At 45.1% G+C, this 17196-nt stretch overlaps 1 protein-coding gene across 1 annotated transcript in view; it reads left to right on the top strand.

The window, feature by feature from the left end:
• MAPK1 (mitogen-activated protein kinase 1) overlaps window positions 1-14051 on the top strand; it is a 107614-nt gene extending 93563 nt beyond the window's left edge. Inside the window, exons 7-9 of the mRNA XM_003803280.3 lie at window positions 3819-3928; window positions 6002-6127; window positions 12430-14051. Of these exons, the coding sequence (XP_003803328.1) occupies window positions 3819-3928; window positions 6002-6118 (227 nt within the window). The 3' untranslated portion in view covers window positions 6119-6127; window positions 12430-14051. The remainder of the gene's footprint in view (window positions 1-3818; window positions 3929-6001; window positions 6128-12429) is intronic.
• The last annotated feature ends 3145 nt before the right edge of the window (window positions 14052-17196 follow it).

Raw genomic sequence — 17196 nt, 5'->3', positions numbered from 1 at the left:
TGGGACTACAGGCACCCGCCACAACGCCCGGCCATTTTTTGGTTGCAGCCATCATTGTTGCTTGGCGGGCCCGGGCTGGGGATTCGAACTCGCCACCTTAGGTGTATGTGGCTGGCGCCTTAGCTGCTTGAGCCACAGGCGCCGAGCCAGGACTTCAGTTTTTAGGAGAAATAAAAACCTGTATCTGAGTAGGCATATCCACTTTGGCATCTGAGTGTTGCCAGGGGATGGCGGCATGACTGGGGAGGAGGGCCCTCTGGGATCGGCACCTGCCAGCTAATACCCATGTCTCTCCTTTTCTCCTTCCATGGCTGTGAATAATGCAGAAATAGCACTTGTGGTAGAAGGAAGCTGGATATCCAGCTATTTTTCAAGTAGAAAAAACCAAAAAAGCTGACTTCCTTTGAAATATTTGCCTAGAGGTTTAAAAATTTAACTTGAAGGAACTAATACCTGTTTTAAAAATAATTAAGCTGCAGAACATTCATTTGGCTTGAAGTACTTCTCAATTAATATCAGCAAGTTTGGATGGAGGGGAAGTACCTACCTATAACAGTTTAGAAATAATGCTGTTAGAATCTGACTTGTCCAGCCCTTCTGGACTTTTACTAGCACAGAAGATGTCAAACTGGGCAAAAGGCCAAGTGACTTTTAATTTCTCAAAGTCCTGGGGAAACATCTGCGAGCTCTTCAGAGGAGAGGTAGTGAAGGCAGGAAGCAAGGTAGGTGCTGTTACCTACATTATAGAAAGTAGGGATCTGAAATCCAGCGAAGACTGTCTGTCTGACACACACATCTGCCAAGCTCTGGGAGCTGGATTTGAGCTAGAGGTGCCTGTGTCCTTGATCTTCAATGAAGTTGCATTGTCCTGACCACTGAGAGGACCACCTCCTAAACCGAGCCAATTTGGAGGCTGTGGACCCAGTGTTGCAACTTGTAGGCACCTTTGCTGCTGCCTAGGTCTATGCAGTCAAGGCCAAACCTGTGTAGATCCCTATGAACATCATTGTTGAGTAATTTCCTGAGGTATATGCATGTGTATTGAAAGATAATAGAAACATAGGTAAATTTGAAATGTATTATTTGTAGAAAGTCATCTGTTGTGCTTTATTAAATATGTGTATTAAATGTGAGAAAAGTTCTTCATTGTGTGGAATCTCATTGTGTCCAGCCAGGGCCTTACCACATTTTATTATCTTCTTTTTTTTTTTTTAAGACAGAGTTTTAGTATGTTGCCCTCAGTAGAGTGCCATGGTGTCACAGCTCACAGCAACTTCAAACTCTTAGGCTTAAGTGATTTTCTTGCCTCAGCCTCCCAAGTAGCTGGTAATACAGGTGCCCACCACAGTGCCCAGCTATTTTTTTGTTGTTGTTATCATTGTTGTTTAGCAGGCCCAGGCCAGGTTGGAATCCACCGGCCTTGTTGTATGTGGCTGGCGTGCTAACCACTTAGCTACGGGCGCCGAACCTTTCTTATCTTCTACAGTCTTAGAGATCAGGGGTTGGCCCTGTGATGTCATACAACAGGGAGGGTCATATAGGCCAGAGCTGAGTGTGTGCACGTCTGAGCACGAACACAGGTGAACCCACTTTGATACCTGTGGGGATCCTCTCAGTGCCCTGAAGCAGCAGGTGCCTTCCCACCTCCATGTAGCACTCACACAGGTACTTTGGAAGGTTTATTGGCCTGTTCTCGGGGGTTGAACAGCACTGTTAGTGAGTAAATGAATGACAAAAACTTATTTATTAAAAGTAATAAGAAGTGATTCTTTAAACTGATCATGATTATTGTATCACATTTCACATTTAGGTTATTAAATGATCTTTACCAGTCTACTCTTAAATCTTAAGTAATACATGCTAATTTGCAGATGGATAAGGTTTATGTTGCTGCCTACAAATAACCTGATAAAAAATGATCATTGTAGGCTGGACACAGTGGCTCACACCTGTAACCTGAGCACTTTGAGAAGCCACAGCCAGAGGATTGCTTGAGCTCAGGAGTTTTCGACCAGCCTAGGTAACATAGTGAGACCCTGTCTCTATAAAAAACAAAACAAAACAAAAATTAGCCCAGGCATGGTAGCACACCCTTGTAGTCTCAGCTATTTGAGAGGCTAAGGCAGGAGGATGGCTTGAGCCCAAGAGTCTCAGGTTGCTATGAGCTATGATTGTGCCGCTGCATCTCTATAGTGAGGCCTATCTCAAAAAAGAAAAAGATTATTGTAAGAAAAAAGGCCAGTGTTTTTGTTTTTGTGTCACTACATTCTCCAAAAATTTGTATTCTTTATTGACTGACAGTAGTTTTTTCATGCTTGAAGTAGACTTGTTCCTTGGAGCCTTGGATTTTGGGGGGATCTATGAGCTAGGGCCTAACAGAGGAAGGGTAGCTCCTTTCTTACCTATTCCAAATCTTGAGGCTTTCTTAAGATTTAATTTGCCAGCACTCTGAGAGGTCAAGGAGGGTGAATTGCTTGAACTCAGGAGTTCAGGACCAGCCTGAGTAAGAGCAAGGCCCTCTCTCTACTAAAAACTAGAAAACTAGCTGGGTGTTGTAATAGGCATCTGTAGTCCCAGCTACTGGGAAGCTGAGGCAAGAGGAGCGCTTGAGCCCAAGAATTTGAAGTTGCTGTGAGATGTGATGACACCAGGATGCCCAGGGTACTCAACCCAGGGTGACAGACTGAGACTCTATCTCTCAAAAGAAAGAAAAAAAGAGAGAGAGGGTAGCGCCTGTGGCTCAAAGGAGTAGGGCGCCAGCCCCATATGCCGGAGGTGGCGGGTTCAAACCCAGCCCCAGCCAAAAACTACAAAAAAATAAAAGAAAGAGAGATAATTTCAAGAAAAGACCCGCTACTAGAATAGAAACCACTATTCTGAGCATCCATAAATAAAAAGAGATATAAAATATTTTTTAAAGCAGCCCCTTTTACTATCTCTTTGGTAGAAGAATAATGTATTCTCTGTCTAGGGTATGTTTTTTCTCATTGACACCTACTGCTGCCATTAAACACAGGAAGTATTTCCCATTTCACTTAATAACTTCAGCCAGGCCCTTCAGCCATCCTCATGGCTTGGGATGGTGCCTGGGCCTTAGGCACAGAGGCTGTAGGTAAGCTCCTCATTGTCACCCCTGCCCCACGTTTCTGTTGATCCTCGTCTGGTCCTACTGCTGCACTCTGGACATGAAAGAACCACTTAGCTGCTGACCACTGGCCAAGGCCAGAGAGCAAGGGTCCTCAAACTTCTTAAATGGGACCAGTTCACTGTCCCTCAGACTGTTGGAGGGCCGGACTGCAGGCCCCGGGACAAGTTGGCTGCTAAGCAGGATAGGCAGTGGCAGCAAAAACACCCGGCAGGCTGGATAAATGTCATAGGTGGGCTGCATGTGGCCTGTAGGTTATAGTTTGAGGATGTCTGCCAGAGAGCACTTTCACATTTGGGCCTTGCATGAAGACTGCAGGCTGGAGTCATTACATAATGACTTTGGAGTTGGTCTGAGAAAAATATGTGTTTAAAACCATTGCTTTTGATACCTACAGAGGGGAGTCGGGATTTAGGAAAAGTCCGAGTCTTACAGGTAGACCTGGGTCTGCTTCCTGGTTTTCACTTCTTGCCTTTGGCTGATCGGGTGGTCAGTACCTGTGTTCACACAGCCTCAGGAGACCAGGTAGGATAGTAGGCACTCCAAGTGCTGGCTGCTCTCCCCCGTGACGTTTAGCACAGTTGTTTTGCTGGTCAGTTTACTTACACAGGAAAGGGAAAGCATTGTGGTGCCTCCTTCTGCTCTCACCACTGCAAAACCTTTCTCTTTGTAGCTCTGGACTTACTGGACAAAATGCTGACATTTAACCCTCACAAGAGGATCGAAGTAGAACAGGCTCTGGCCCACCCTTATCTGGAGCAGTATTACGATCCAAGTGATGAGGTAAGAGCCTGTGCTTCTTGCTGCTGCTTCAGGGATGTGGATCAGCCCATGTCAGCATCAGACCCAGTCCTGCTTAGACTGTCCTAAGAGGTACATGGCACCATACTTGGTCTTCCCAACATTCCCACTGCTTCTGCCCTAAGGACAAGTGCTATGAGACACAGCTTGAAACCCTGCCTCCTGAACCCCTTCATTTTATCCTAGAAGATCTGCTCTGGGCCACCTGCAGCAGTTGAGGGCAAGGGAAATGTGAGAAGCCAGCCTGGACATCTCCCACCATGGCCTGGCATGTGGATGTGCCATGTCTGGTACTGTTCTCTAGTGATGGGACACAAGAGCCTGTTGTGGTGAGAAATTGTGAGCCTAGAGGTGTGTGTGCTTGCTTTTCAGAGCAGGCTGGGCATCTGAGTAAAAATGCCGTGTGTCGGGCGGCGCCTGTGGCTCAGTAGGGCGCTGGCCCCATATACTGAGGGTGGCAGGTTCAAACCCAGCCCCAGCCAAACTGCAACAAAAAAATAGCCGGGCGTTGTGGTGGGTGCCTGTAGTCCCAGCTACTCAGGAGGCTGAGGCAAGACAATTGCCTGAGCCCAATAGGTGGAGGTTGCTGTGAGCTGTGATGTCACAGTACTCTACCAAGGGCAACAAAGTGACTCTTTCTCTTAAAAAAAAAAAAAAAATGCTGTGTGTCATCTTCCCTCCGGGACAGGCCTGTTGCCTCAGTTCTCTAATTCCTCTTAATTTATTCTTTGAGGATGATGGAGAAAAATGCAATATGAACCAAAAGTTTGCGTTGTTCTAATTAAGGCTCTTCTGCAGAGAGAACATAGCCTTCACATTCCTATTTTTAAAAGGGAGAGAAGTGGGGGGTGTTAAAATTAAGGGAGGAATGGAAAAGAAAGACTACCAAAGCTAGAAGCTAAGGTAGGAATAGTAGCTAGAAGTCAAAATGAGAAAGTGTTTTTATCAGCTTTCCTTTCCATATCCACTCCCTTCCTCCCTAGAAAAAAGTGAGGCAGCTTTCAGAGATCCCTGTAACCTTGTCAGTAATACCAGACAGGGTGGAATATAGGTTTGCGGCTCTTCTTGGCTTGATGAACTGGAGATTTCCTACTTCTCCATGTCCCAAGCTGGGGACAAGCTGGGGTGGTGGATGACATGCACAGGATACCTAGTGTTATCTCAAACGCATAGGGGATTTAGGACAGGCTGCTCATTCTCTTGTGTACGTGGATCCCTTTCTCCTCTTCCAGTGTCCAAAGCTTAGTAGGGAGTTTGGCATCCATGCTTCCTCCCCTAGAGGCCTTGTGTAAGATGCTGTGTGTGAGATCTGGATGCATAGGCACCCACTGATTGACAGTTAGTATCAATTATTGGCTTAGTTCTATAACATTGCATTAGTTTGTGGACATTTAAAAATCAAAACAGTACTAACTGGTGTATGTTGGGGTTCTTTGACCCAAATAGACAGATTATATATATTTTACTTAAATAGCTTTCCAATTATTCAGGGAGTATGGTAGAAAATAAAAATGAAAACGCAATAAAACAATTGTACAATGAAACATTGTAATCTCATTATACTTACTATCGTTAAAATTTTGGGGTATTTCCTTCCCTGCCTCATTCTCTTTATTTAACAGAAACATGGGCATTTTCCCATGATATTAATCTTCCTTGAAGCTTTGTTTTTAATAGTGCCATAATATTTCTTTATATAGTTAACATAATTTAATCAAATGCATTTATTTTAGCGTCATGGGTTTTGATTATATAAACATAACCATCACCCCTGCAACAACGTGTTTCTGTTATCTTAATATTCAGTGCCTTAAAACATTTAAAAGTGATCCTAGGATCTGTAATAAGTTCTGAAGAACACTTAAAACAGATTGAGTTGCTCCCAGATGTTTCGAGTCTTATGAGAAGGGTGCTTTCAGGAGCAGCACATGCGCATAGATGCTTATCAGACTCTCAGTTTCAAAATCTAAGCCATCATCATTTGATGAGTCTATGAAATATTTCTTTAACTATAACAACTTTTGATTACTAAATGTCTCTTGTTTTCTCCTAAAGCCCATTGCTGAAGCACCATTCAAGTTTGACATGGAATTGGATGACTTGCCTAAGGAAAAGCTCAAAGAGCTCATTTTTGAAGAAACCGCTAGATTCCAGCCAGGATACAGATCTTAAATTTGTCAGGTACCTGGAGCTTTAACCATTCACTTAATCCTAGCAAGGATGAGAGAATATGAATGAAATGTTACTAAGAGAAAAAAAGATTCATTGTATTACTCTTTGGTTGAATACAGTCATGCCTCAGTATCCATGGGGCATTGGTACCACGACTCCCCGAAGATAGTAAAGTCCATGTAAAATGACACACTGTTTGTATATATCCTATGCACATCCTCCAGTGCACTTTAAGTCATCTCCAGGTGACTTCTAATTCCTTATACAGGGTCTACACATCATTTCATCCATGTGGATTCAGTGCAGTACTCTGTGCACAGCAAATACAAGTGTTGGTTTCTGGAACTTTGTGGAATTTTTTTTTCCCCAAATACTTTTGATCCATGGTTTGTTGAGTTCACAAATATGGAGCCCACAGATTTGGAGAGCTAACTATATGGTTTTTACACTGATTGCTTCACGACTTAAGCCTGGAAATTAGTCTTTCACCATGGCTGAAAAATACCCTTGGAGTTCTTTAATTTCTGGCAGTTTACAAAGACATGAAGTTGATGTGAATTTAAAGGGGTGATTTTTAGAATAATGGCTGTAGTGAAACTGGAAAGGGTGAGCATGAGAGGAGTATCACAGAAGACTGTGCAGAGAAAAAAGAAGGGGAGAGGGGCAGCCCCAGGAGGAGGGAAGAAAGACTGCTAGGTGTCCCAGCAGGACACAGGTTCTCATGACTTGACTTGAGTTTCTAGGAGAATCCACAGTACTGGTGTGTGTGAAAAGGGTGTTTCACCCTTGTGCTTGTGAGGAAACGTAGGTGTCCCAGCTCGCTGCTCTCCAGGGAGCGGAGTAGGTGGCTGCTCAGTGGCAGTGTGATCACCAGGCACTCCCTCTGGTCTTTAAGACACTGTGTTCCTCAAGTAAGTCTGTTACTTTGTATTCTTTTCCAGTTCCTTTTGAAAAGTATTTAATTTAGAATTTAAAATAATTTAGAAAGTAACTTAGATCTCTTTGGGAATCTCCTCCTTTTTTAGAAACTAGTTGAGTAAAGAAACCCTCCTTTCTTCACTCAAGGGCAGTGAATGTGATTACTTGGAGCTGCTTGTTTGTATTCTACATTGTTCAGCTTTTGTTCTTATTCTTTCCTTGCTGACTGTCCTGGGCAGATTCTCAGTATATGAGCATCTCTCCGGAAAGGGTTCCCTTCAGGACTTCCTTCCTTCCATGGATAGCAAAGCCCCATAAATCTAGTATTTTAGAATTCTCTTGCCCACCAACTCAGCAGCTCCTTGGCAGGCCCTGGTTCTGTAATTGATGTTACTCACCAGGGGCCCAGACCCTGTTGGGCTCAGAGCAGGAGTGTGGGCAGGTGAAGCTGGGGCAGCGCCACCAAGCAGGTGTAGGCTGGACTAGCCCACCCGGGACTGACACGGGCCTTCATGGGAGCTGTGCAAGTCACAAGGGGTGGTGGCCTATGTGGGAAAATTGGTAGATTAAAAAAAAAATTAAGTTATAAAAAAAAGAAAGGAAGAAAGCACAAATCTTGATTCGGAGGATGTATGGCAAGAGGAGAGAGAATAGGTTTTGGGTTAGAACTGTGGAAATGGGGTGGTGCCCGTGGCTCAACGGAGTAGGGCACTGGTCCCATATGCCGGAGGTGATGGGTTCAAACCCAGCCCTGGCCAAAAACTGCAAAAAACTAAAAATAAAAAAGAACTGTGGAAATGAGCAATAAGTAAAGAATTGTGAGCCTGAGCAGAAGCAGTTCCTGGGGAAATGCTTGAGACAGAACCATGTTGCAGCCTCCAGGCTTCTAGCTCCCATTACTAAGAACAAAGAACCAGGGAAAGTGAGACAGAAGCCAAGAACAGATGTGGCCAGCACGGCCTCTGAGAGCCCTGCCAGCCAGGGAGTGCAGGAAGCAGTGAGGGTACGTTGAGAGTTTGGGTGGCAGAAAATGTTTCAGAAGAAATCTGGCATCAAGTTAGGAGGGGTTGGAATGACGGGAGACTGGAGAGGAAATCGGCTAAGACAAATCTGTGATCTTTCATACGGGGAGGGGCTGTAAGCCTTGGACTAGGGCTGTGGTGGTAAGAAGCAGTGAATTCAAGAGAACAGAGGAACAGTAAAGTTGGAAAGACTGCAGATTTCTAAACCCAGCGACTGGAGTGAGGAGGCTGCCCTGGCTTGGCCTGCTGTTAACACAGACACATGTACAAGCCCAGTGTGGAGCAAAGGGAGGGTCTCGGAGGTGCATGCTGGTGTGGAGCAGAGGGAGGGTCTCGGAGGCAGGTGTTTGTATGGCCTGAGGCTGCCACAGGCCCTGCAGGGCACTCCCTGAGGAAGAGACCCAGTCTCAGCAGAGAACTGAGGGCACAGAGCTGGGCTCCTCTTGTGTCACACACACATGCATAAGGTTCTGCGTACAGTGACATGCACCCTTGCATACTGATAGAAAACTAGCCCCAGCACCCAGTCATTTCATGCATCGAGCCCCCACCACACTTCCTTCGTGAGGCTCCTGAGCATACTCTCCAGGGTCACATTGAGTGTACAGACCCTGGCAGCCCCACGCCATTTTGTGAATAAAGTTGCATATAGCTGTGCACATGCTCCTGGGCTGTCCAACAGCAGTGTGGGCCAGTCCTCACGGATACAGATGGCCCTTCATGAAGCAGGTCTGCTGACTATAGGCCTAGAGGATGGAGCTGAGCAATGCTTGCTTTAGTGTTGCTTTCACGGGTCATTTTCCTTAAGCCAGTCAGTGGCCTAAAGTAGTTTCCCCATATCCTCTCTTATGTCAGTTCAGGCACACTACACATGGCCTGTGCTAAGTGCTGAGCTAGACACCGGGGTGAGCAGAACAAACAGGACCTAAATGTGGCTCCCAGGGAGCCCACGTACAGAAGAGGACACACAAATAGAACAGTTGTGTACATTTGTGTAAAAGAAATCTAGGATTGACATAACAATCACTGTTTCATCATTCATTTAATCAGCATCTGTCCTGAGGAAGGACACAGATGAATGAGACCCAGGCTCTGCTTTCCAGCAGGTTTGGCATCAAGAAGGATGTGAACAGCAGGAATATGGGTTGTAGTGTGGATGCCATGCCGGAGGGGTGGGGGGGGCACAGCACAGCTGGCCCCAAAGAGTAAGACACAGTGTCAGAGCATTGCAGGTTCTGGGAATGCTTTAGAGGCAGCCTGGCTCCAGCTGACTCCTGACACCCAGAGGCTCTTTGCTGGTGGGGGAGGGAGCAGCCATGTGGAATCAAGAAGGCAGATAGGGAATGAGTGTAGGATAGAGGGCCTAGTAGGAGGAGGAGGCTAGCCAGGGATATAACCCTGGCCTTACTGTGGAGCCTGACTCTGCCTCACGGATGCTGTTCCTGAAGCATCAGCTTAGGTAACCTTAGGGGCAGTAAGGCTATAAGAGGACCTTGGAGATCAGGGATCTATGGGATGACCAGCCAGGCTACTGAAGAGAAAGGTGGTGCTCCTGTGGCCACAGGGTATGGTAGCGGTGAATGTCCCCTGCAGTCACGTTACATGCAGAGCTGAAATCCCACCCATGGACGGAGCTGGTCCACCCCAGCTTTGAGAGTCCATGCTTGACAAGGAGAGTCACTCTTCTCCTCTGTTCATTTACTCCAAGCACACACATGTATGTGCATGTATTATGATTTTTCTCCAACATTCTTTCAGCTATTCTAAAAAGTTATACTATTTTAAAGTAGATACGTATATTCCTACCACCTAGATTCTATGATTAATGTTACTAGTTTTTTCTCAGATCTGTCCATCCCTTCTTCCATCTACTCATCAATCCATCTTCTTTTTTTCCTGCATTTCAAAGGAAGTTGCCAACCTGTAGACTGACTTACAATTTACTCATCTAGAATATACCAAATGAATCTAGGTGGGGCTAGGAGTGTTGATTAAACTATGGGCCAGGTTCTGTTATAAACATTTCCTTTGGATGACGACAACAACATTCTCTGAAGTCAGCACACATCCCCTGTGTCTGATGAAGGAGACTGAAGACTGGAGTCTGGAAGCACTCTGCTCATTTGCATGCATCAGGGCAAAGCTAGACAGAGACTCTGGATGCCTTAGACCCAGGATGCCATTGTCTGACTGGCCTTGCTCCCTGGGAAGGGTCTTGGGACTCATTCACAGTACTTGTGAGCATTGCTCTTGGGCACCCAGCCTATACACCGGAGAGAAGAAGCTACAAAGTGGAAAGCTGGGTGGGGTGGAGTATGAAGGTGCTGTAAAACACAAGGACATTAGGGAAGCTGGAAAACACACCCAGGACTACAGAGCACAGCAGGGGGCCCCTTTGGTCAAGGAGGCCTTCCAGTGACCCCTGCTTGCTGGGAACCAGTGATAGTGACATCCATAGTGGTGGCCCTGAAAGGGTCAGTGTGTGTTCATGTAATTTGCTTAATGGGGTCAGTCTTAGAAATGTTTCCAGTGACAAATTACAGAAGTACCCAGGGCAGCAGTGTGACAGGCCTCATCCTTACTTGAGTGTCTCCTCAGGCCCTTCCCCTGTGGGGCTGGCACAGTGGGAACCAGTTGTTTTGTTTTGTTTTGTTTTGTTTTGTTTTGTTGAGACACAGAGACAGAATTTCACTATATCTCCCTTGGTAGAGTGTTAACGGCTTCACAACTCACAGCAACCTCAAACTCTTGGGCTTAAGTGATTCTCTTGCCTCAGCCTCCCAAGTAGCTGAGACTACAGGCACCCACCACAACGCCCGGCTGTTTTTTTTTTTGTTATAGTTGTCATTGTTTGGCAGGCCTGGGCCAAGTTCAAACCTGCCAGCCTTGGTGTATGTGGCTGGTGCGCTGAGCTATGGGCACTGAGCCTGGGAGCCTGTTCTTGACTTTTAATCTTCTTCTGGTTAAGAATTTTTTGGCTTGGCTCAGTGCCCATAGCTCAGTGCTTATGGCGCCAACCATATACACCAGGGCTGGCGGATTTGAGCCTGGCCCAGCCCTGCTAAACAACGATGACAACTACAATTTAAAGAGAGAGAGAGAAGGGGGAAAAAAAAAATATATATATATATAATATACACACACACATATATATTATGAGGATAATTAATGACCTAGTACATGGTGGGGGAAGGGGAGAGCAGAGAGAGAAGGAGGGAGGGGAAGGGGGAAAGGAAAACCGAGAGGGAAGGGGAGTTCTCTGTGCATGACATACCTGGTGAGGGCAAGACACAGTTGTAAGAGGGACTTTACCTAACAGATGCAATCAGTGTAACCTGGTTTCTTGTACCCTCAATGAATCCCCAAGAGTAAAAAAAAAATTAAAATAGCCAGGCGTTGTGGTGGGCACTTATAGTCCCTGCTACTTGGGAGGCTGAGGCAAGAGAATCACTTAAGACCAAGAATTTGACATTGCTGTGAGCTGTGACACCACGGTACTCTACCAAGGGCAACATAGTAAGACTCTGTCTCAAAAAAAAAAAAAAAAAGAATTTTCTTGGTTAGATTAAATCACTAGTGGCGTTAACCTCATTTCCCTGTGGTTTTTAGAGATAAAAGCATTTCAGGGCAGCTTTACCTTCCTATCAGCTGATAGGCTTGACTGCAGTTCACCTCTAGGTGACAGAAACCACCACCCCCTCTCATCCATCTCTGCATCCATGGTTGGGCTTCTCACCCTGACTGGTGCTGCCTTTCAGGGGATTATCTTAGGGCCATTCGGGGAAGGTAGCTGTGAGGTCCCCTCTGACCTGGGTGGTCAGCACCACCCTGGCCTGTGGAAGCCAGAATCCCAGCCCAGCACCCTCACACTTCCAGTCAGAACTCTGTTTTGCTCTCAGTGAAAACTTGAGCATTATTAACAGGGTAGCATCCACTGGCTTCACCGTGGACTTTGTCATGCAGAGAGAGATCTGCTGAGAATAACAGGAGGCAGGAGACCTTTGCATAGAGATGTAATATTTTACAAAGTCCCCTAATCTCTAGTTTTGCCCTTTGGAGTGGTGGAGTTCATGTGGTCAGCACGTGTGCATCAGAACTGTCTGAGAAGTCCCCAGGGAGTGAGGGCAAAACCAGGCCCCTGTGAAGGGCTCTGTGGTGCTCCAGCCCCCCCGTGTATCTGAGTGAAATGGCCTTTTTTCAAAGAGGTTTTTTTCTCTCTGCTTTTTCACTTTTCCTGTTTTCATAATGTTGCTAATGATGATGGTATTTTAATGTGCTTCATTCTTGTCACTTTTCCATTTTGTCATACTGCTGATGTTGTTTTCACATGGTCCGTTCTTAATTCCAGGTCTGTCTGTTTTGTTTTAATAGGACAAGGGCTCAGAGGACTGGACGTGCTCAGATGTCGGTGTTCTTCTCCCCAGTTCTTGACCCCCGTTCTGTCTCCAGCCCATCTCGGCTTATCCACTTTGACTCCTTTGAGCCGTTTGGATGGGCGGTTTCTGGTAGTTGTGGCTTTTATGCTTTCAAAGAATTCCTTCAGCCCAGAGAGTCCCTCCTGGCAGCCCTGTGTGTGTCACCGTGGGTGACCTGCAGCAGTCGGTACCTTCGGTGCACCTGTTGCTACCGTTGCTTTAGTCACTAATCACTTTCTGATTTGAAAGATGCAGTGGTTCCTCCCTCTCCTGAATCCTCTCCTACACCACACCCCACTGACCTGTGCGGCACACCAGAGAGGGATTCTTCCCAGACTGGCTGGAGTCGCTGGCATCTCACTTTATGATAGGGAAAGCTTCTACTAGGGCACTTTACGTCAGTGGCAGCCCCTTATTTGCACTTCACCTTTGACCACAACTGTTTCCCCAGAGCAGGAGCTTGTGGAAGTAGCTCCTTGGAGGACGCTGCAGCCCACAGCAAGTGCTTCTGTCTCGGGAACCCTTTGGGGGCACTTGTCAGCGTCTTTCCTCATAACATGTCATCACTAACATAGTAAGGTATGTGCTGTTTGTTGAACTTTCAGAAACAAAAAGGAAGTCCTGCACTCAGTGATGTCATTCTGTACGTCTGCTGTGTTACAGCAGTGCGACACTTGGCACAGGGGGGTGATGCACAGTGCTTGGTGTCCACGAGACAAACACAAATATTTAAAGTGGCAGCTTTGCTCCATTTGGTGAAAGATATATGGAGGTCACAGCCCCCAACTGTGGGAAGTTTCTGGGGACGTCCCAGGGTAGAGCTCCACATCCCTGGTGCGTATAACCCCCAAGACAGTTCACATGTGTACGTTTCAGTAACCTCATCCAATGCCTAAGGATTTAGCAGAGAGGAACACTGCGTCTTTAAATGAGAAAGCGTACAATTCTTTTTCCTTCTACAGCATGTCAGCACCTCAAGTTCATTTTTCAACTTATGATATAACAGTTTGTAATAAAGCCTTTGCAAGCTCACAACATGAAGCACTACTCTGTCCAGTACTCACAAGTGTTTCTGGTGCTGCTGCTCATACCATCAGGACCAGTGAGCACTCAGCCATGTTGGAGCTCTGTCCATATTTTCTGATCTCTTTAAGTACCTGTTCTGCCACTGTGTGCTGTGGAGTTGACTCGGTGTTCTGTCCCAGTGCGGTGCCTCCTCTTGACTCCCCCACTGCTCTCTGTGGTGAGAAGTTTGCCTTGTTCAATAACTACTGTACCCTCGCATGACTGTTACAGCTTCCTGTGCAGAAATGACTGTCCAAGTGCCACATGCCTATGATTGACATGAAAAATCTATTGTTACCTCTGAGTTGTATTCCACGGAAAATACTATCCAGCAGATAATTTAGGAAAAATTAATTCTATTTTTAGCTTTTCATTTCTCAGCTGTCCTTTTTTTCTTGTTTGATTTTTGACAGCAATGGAGAATGGGGTATATATAAAGACTGCCTGCTAATATGAACAGAAATGCATTTGTAACTCATGAAAATAAATGTACATCTTCTATCTTCACTTTCATGTTAAGATTTCAGTGTTGATTTCCTCTGGATCAGCATGTCTGAATGGACAGTCAAGTTCAGTTTGTGCTTATCACAGAAATGCTCATGGGCCTCATTTCGTTGCCTGCACACTGCCCCTGCACTTTGGTTTACATGAGATGATTTACATAAAACGTGTTTCTGTAAGGTCCTTTTTTTCTCTGCACAGCAGAGAATCAATTCTGTCCTTTTCCTTTATTGAAATCATGGGTCTTAAATATTCTGTCAGACTTGGATAGAGGAGTCTAAACATCCCAAGCCTGATTTTCTGGTTCCTTCTAGGTATTTCTGTGTGCCCCACAGCTGCTCCTGGGCAGGGCCACTCTCCCTAGAGCACTGAGGATTACACCACATGGGGCTAAAGAAGGATGGCTGACTCACCCTAGAAATCAGAGCCACATCTCAGTTCTGCCCTGAAATACATCTTTTCTTTTCCATACTCAAAGAGCTACTGTGTAAAGGTCCACACAGCATTGACAGGAGACAGAGAATTTGACTTTGATTTGATAAAGTTGATAAGTTAGTTTTCTTTTTTTGAGACAGAGTCACACTTTTTCGCCCTCAGTAGAGTGCTGTAGTGTCATAGCTCACAGCAACCTCAAACTCTTGGGCTTAAGCGATTCTCTTGCCTCAGCCTCCCAAGTAGCTGGGACTATAGGTGCCTGCCACACAACACCTGGCTTTTTTGTTGTTGTTGCAGTTGTCATTGCTGTTTTAGCTGGCCGGGGCCATGTTAGAACTCGCCACCCTCAGTATATTGGGCTGCCCTACCCACGGAGCCACAGGCGCTGTCCCAGTTTTCATTTTTAAAAGAGCATTGACAGTTTTATTACTTTTGTTTCTTTATACTTTTAAAATGGAATGTTAGTATTATTATGAGACTAGTTTGCAGTCTTCTAATTAGAAAACCACAGCTTTGGCTACTAATACCTGGGGCCTGCAAGCTCTTTCCCATCCCCCTTGCTGGTACTGTGGAGTCAAGTTGGCATGAAACCACTAACTGCATTCTCGAATCACTGTAGCCAGGAGTTGTGTGCTTTTTTATTAATCATGCCAAACATATTTTAACGGGTTAGCGAATTGTCATAATCAAGAAACTTATGAAAAGCACTGGCTGTTAACGTTTGATAGACTCATCTTGGCTCTTCTTACATTTGTAAAAATGTACAGGTCATCTAAATTCATATCGGTGATGCCTCCATTATCGGTATACTGAAATAAGCTTTCAGACTAATGGCTTTTTTGATTTCTTAAAAATGTAAGCAAAAAATTCCTGTTGAAACATTCCAGTCTTTTCAGTTAGTATGAAACAAATACCTAACAAGCCAGTCGGATAGATTGGGGAGGACTCTGCATGAGCATTTTGTTCTGACACAGTCTTCAAAGCTGGCAGAGGTACGCAGACCACCGTGGCATCTGGGTGGGAGAACATCACTGTGTTCTATGTGTGGTGCATGGCACGTGGTGTGTTCACACTCACTGCAACACTCCTGCATCTGGGCACAGGCAATGGGTGCGGAGGTCACCAGTAGCTTTGAAAAGCTACTCAGGGGTTGTCTGTAAAGAATCATGAGAGTATACCACCCATACTTCATGCCACATAATATTCAGACCATTCAGAAGAGACTGTTTTATCTTTATTTGCTTCTGTGTTAATATGGTTTTTAATTGGTAACTTTTATATAGTATGGTAACAGTCTGTTAATATACACATGCATATGCACACATACTTTGGGTCCCTCCATAATACTTTTATATTTGTAAATCGATGTTTTGGAGTAATCCCAAGTTTAAGGGAAATATTTTTGTAAATGTAGTGGTTTTGAAAATCTGAGCAATCCTTTGGCTTACACATTTTTAAAGCATTTGTGCTTTAAAGCTGTCATGCTGGTGTTGGAAACACGATGCCCTGCAGTGCCAACAGGAAGCTGCAATAGTGAGTCTGACCAGGCTTTCTTGTACTGGCACCACCTTGACTGGGTGTGTCGGGAGCTGGTGGGAATCCAGAGGAACCTGCAAGGGTTGCACCAGGTTTTCCTGAAGCTTGTTGCCTTTTTTTGCGCTGTTTATCTGTGTAGAGCACTCAAGAAAGTTCTGAAACTGCTTTGTATCTGCTTTGTACTGTTGGTGCCTTCTTGGTATTGTACCCGAAAATTCTGCATAGATTATTTAGTACAATGGTAAGTTAAAAAAATGTTAAAGGAAGATTTTATTAAGAATCCGAATGTTTATTCATTATATTGTTACAATTTAACATTTGTGGTATTTGTGATTTGGTTTAATCTGTATAAAAATTGTAAGTAGAAAGGTTTATATTTCATCTTAATTCTTTTGATGTTGTAAACGTACTTTTTAAAAGATGGATTATTTGAATGTTTATGGCACCTGACTTGTAAAAACAAAAACTACAAAAAAAAAAACCTTAGAATCATTAAATTGTGTCCCTGTATTACCAAAATAACATAGTACTGTACATGTGTAGTTCAATTGTAATTTCATATGTGAAAGTATGAAATCACGTAGTCATTTATTACAGTATTTTCTTTTTTCTTTAGAGACAGAGTCTCACTTTGTCACCCTCGGTAGAGTGCTGTGGTGTCACAGCTCACAGCAACCTCCCAACTCTTTGGCTTAAGCGATTCTCTTGCCTCAGTCCCCCAAGTAGCTGGGACCATAGCTGCCTGCCATAACGCCCAGCTTTTTTGTTACAGTTGTCACTGCTGTTTTAGCTGGCTGGGGCTGGGTTCAAACCCACCACCCTCAGTATATGGGGCTGGCGCCCTACCCACTGAGCCACAGGCACCGCCCTACAGTGTTTTCTAAATAAGTACATATGTCTTCCTAATTTGGCTTTGCTTATGATGATTTGTGAGAGATCACAGGCTGCTCCTTCAGACTTCAGGGGGGATTTTAGTGCTTCATCAGGCTTCTAGGTGGCTCTTCAGACCTTGCAGTGTAAGGAGAAGCAGCAATGCCACGTCCATCTTTCCTTATTTACTGAATTTCAGGAAGCCCACTGCTGGGGCAGAGACCATGGGCAGCCTTCAGACCAAGAAGTCATGACTGTATTAGGGGCTCTTGGGCATTTGGTCTTTGTCAATACTGGGCATTGTGCAGTGACTTAT

This window comes from Otolemur garnettii, unplaced genomic scaffold (assembly GCF_000181295.1).
Source record: "Otolemur garnettii isolate 467f Iridium unplaced genomic scaffold, OtoGar3 scaffold00292, whole genome shotgun sequence".
NCBI classification, from domain to species: Eukaryota; Metazoa; Chordata; class Mammalia; order Primates; family Galagidae; genus Otolemur; species Otolemur garnettii.
Note: the sequence above shows the minus strand (reverse complement) of the source record. Positions and strands in the feature narration are given on the sequence as shown.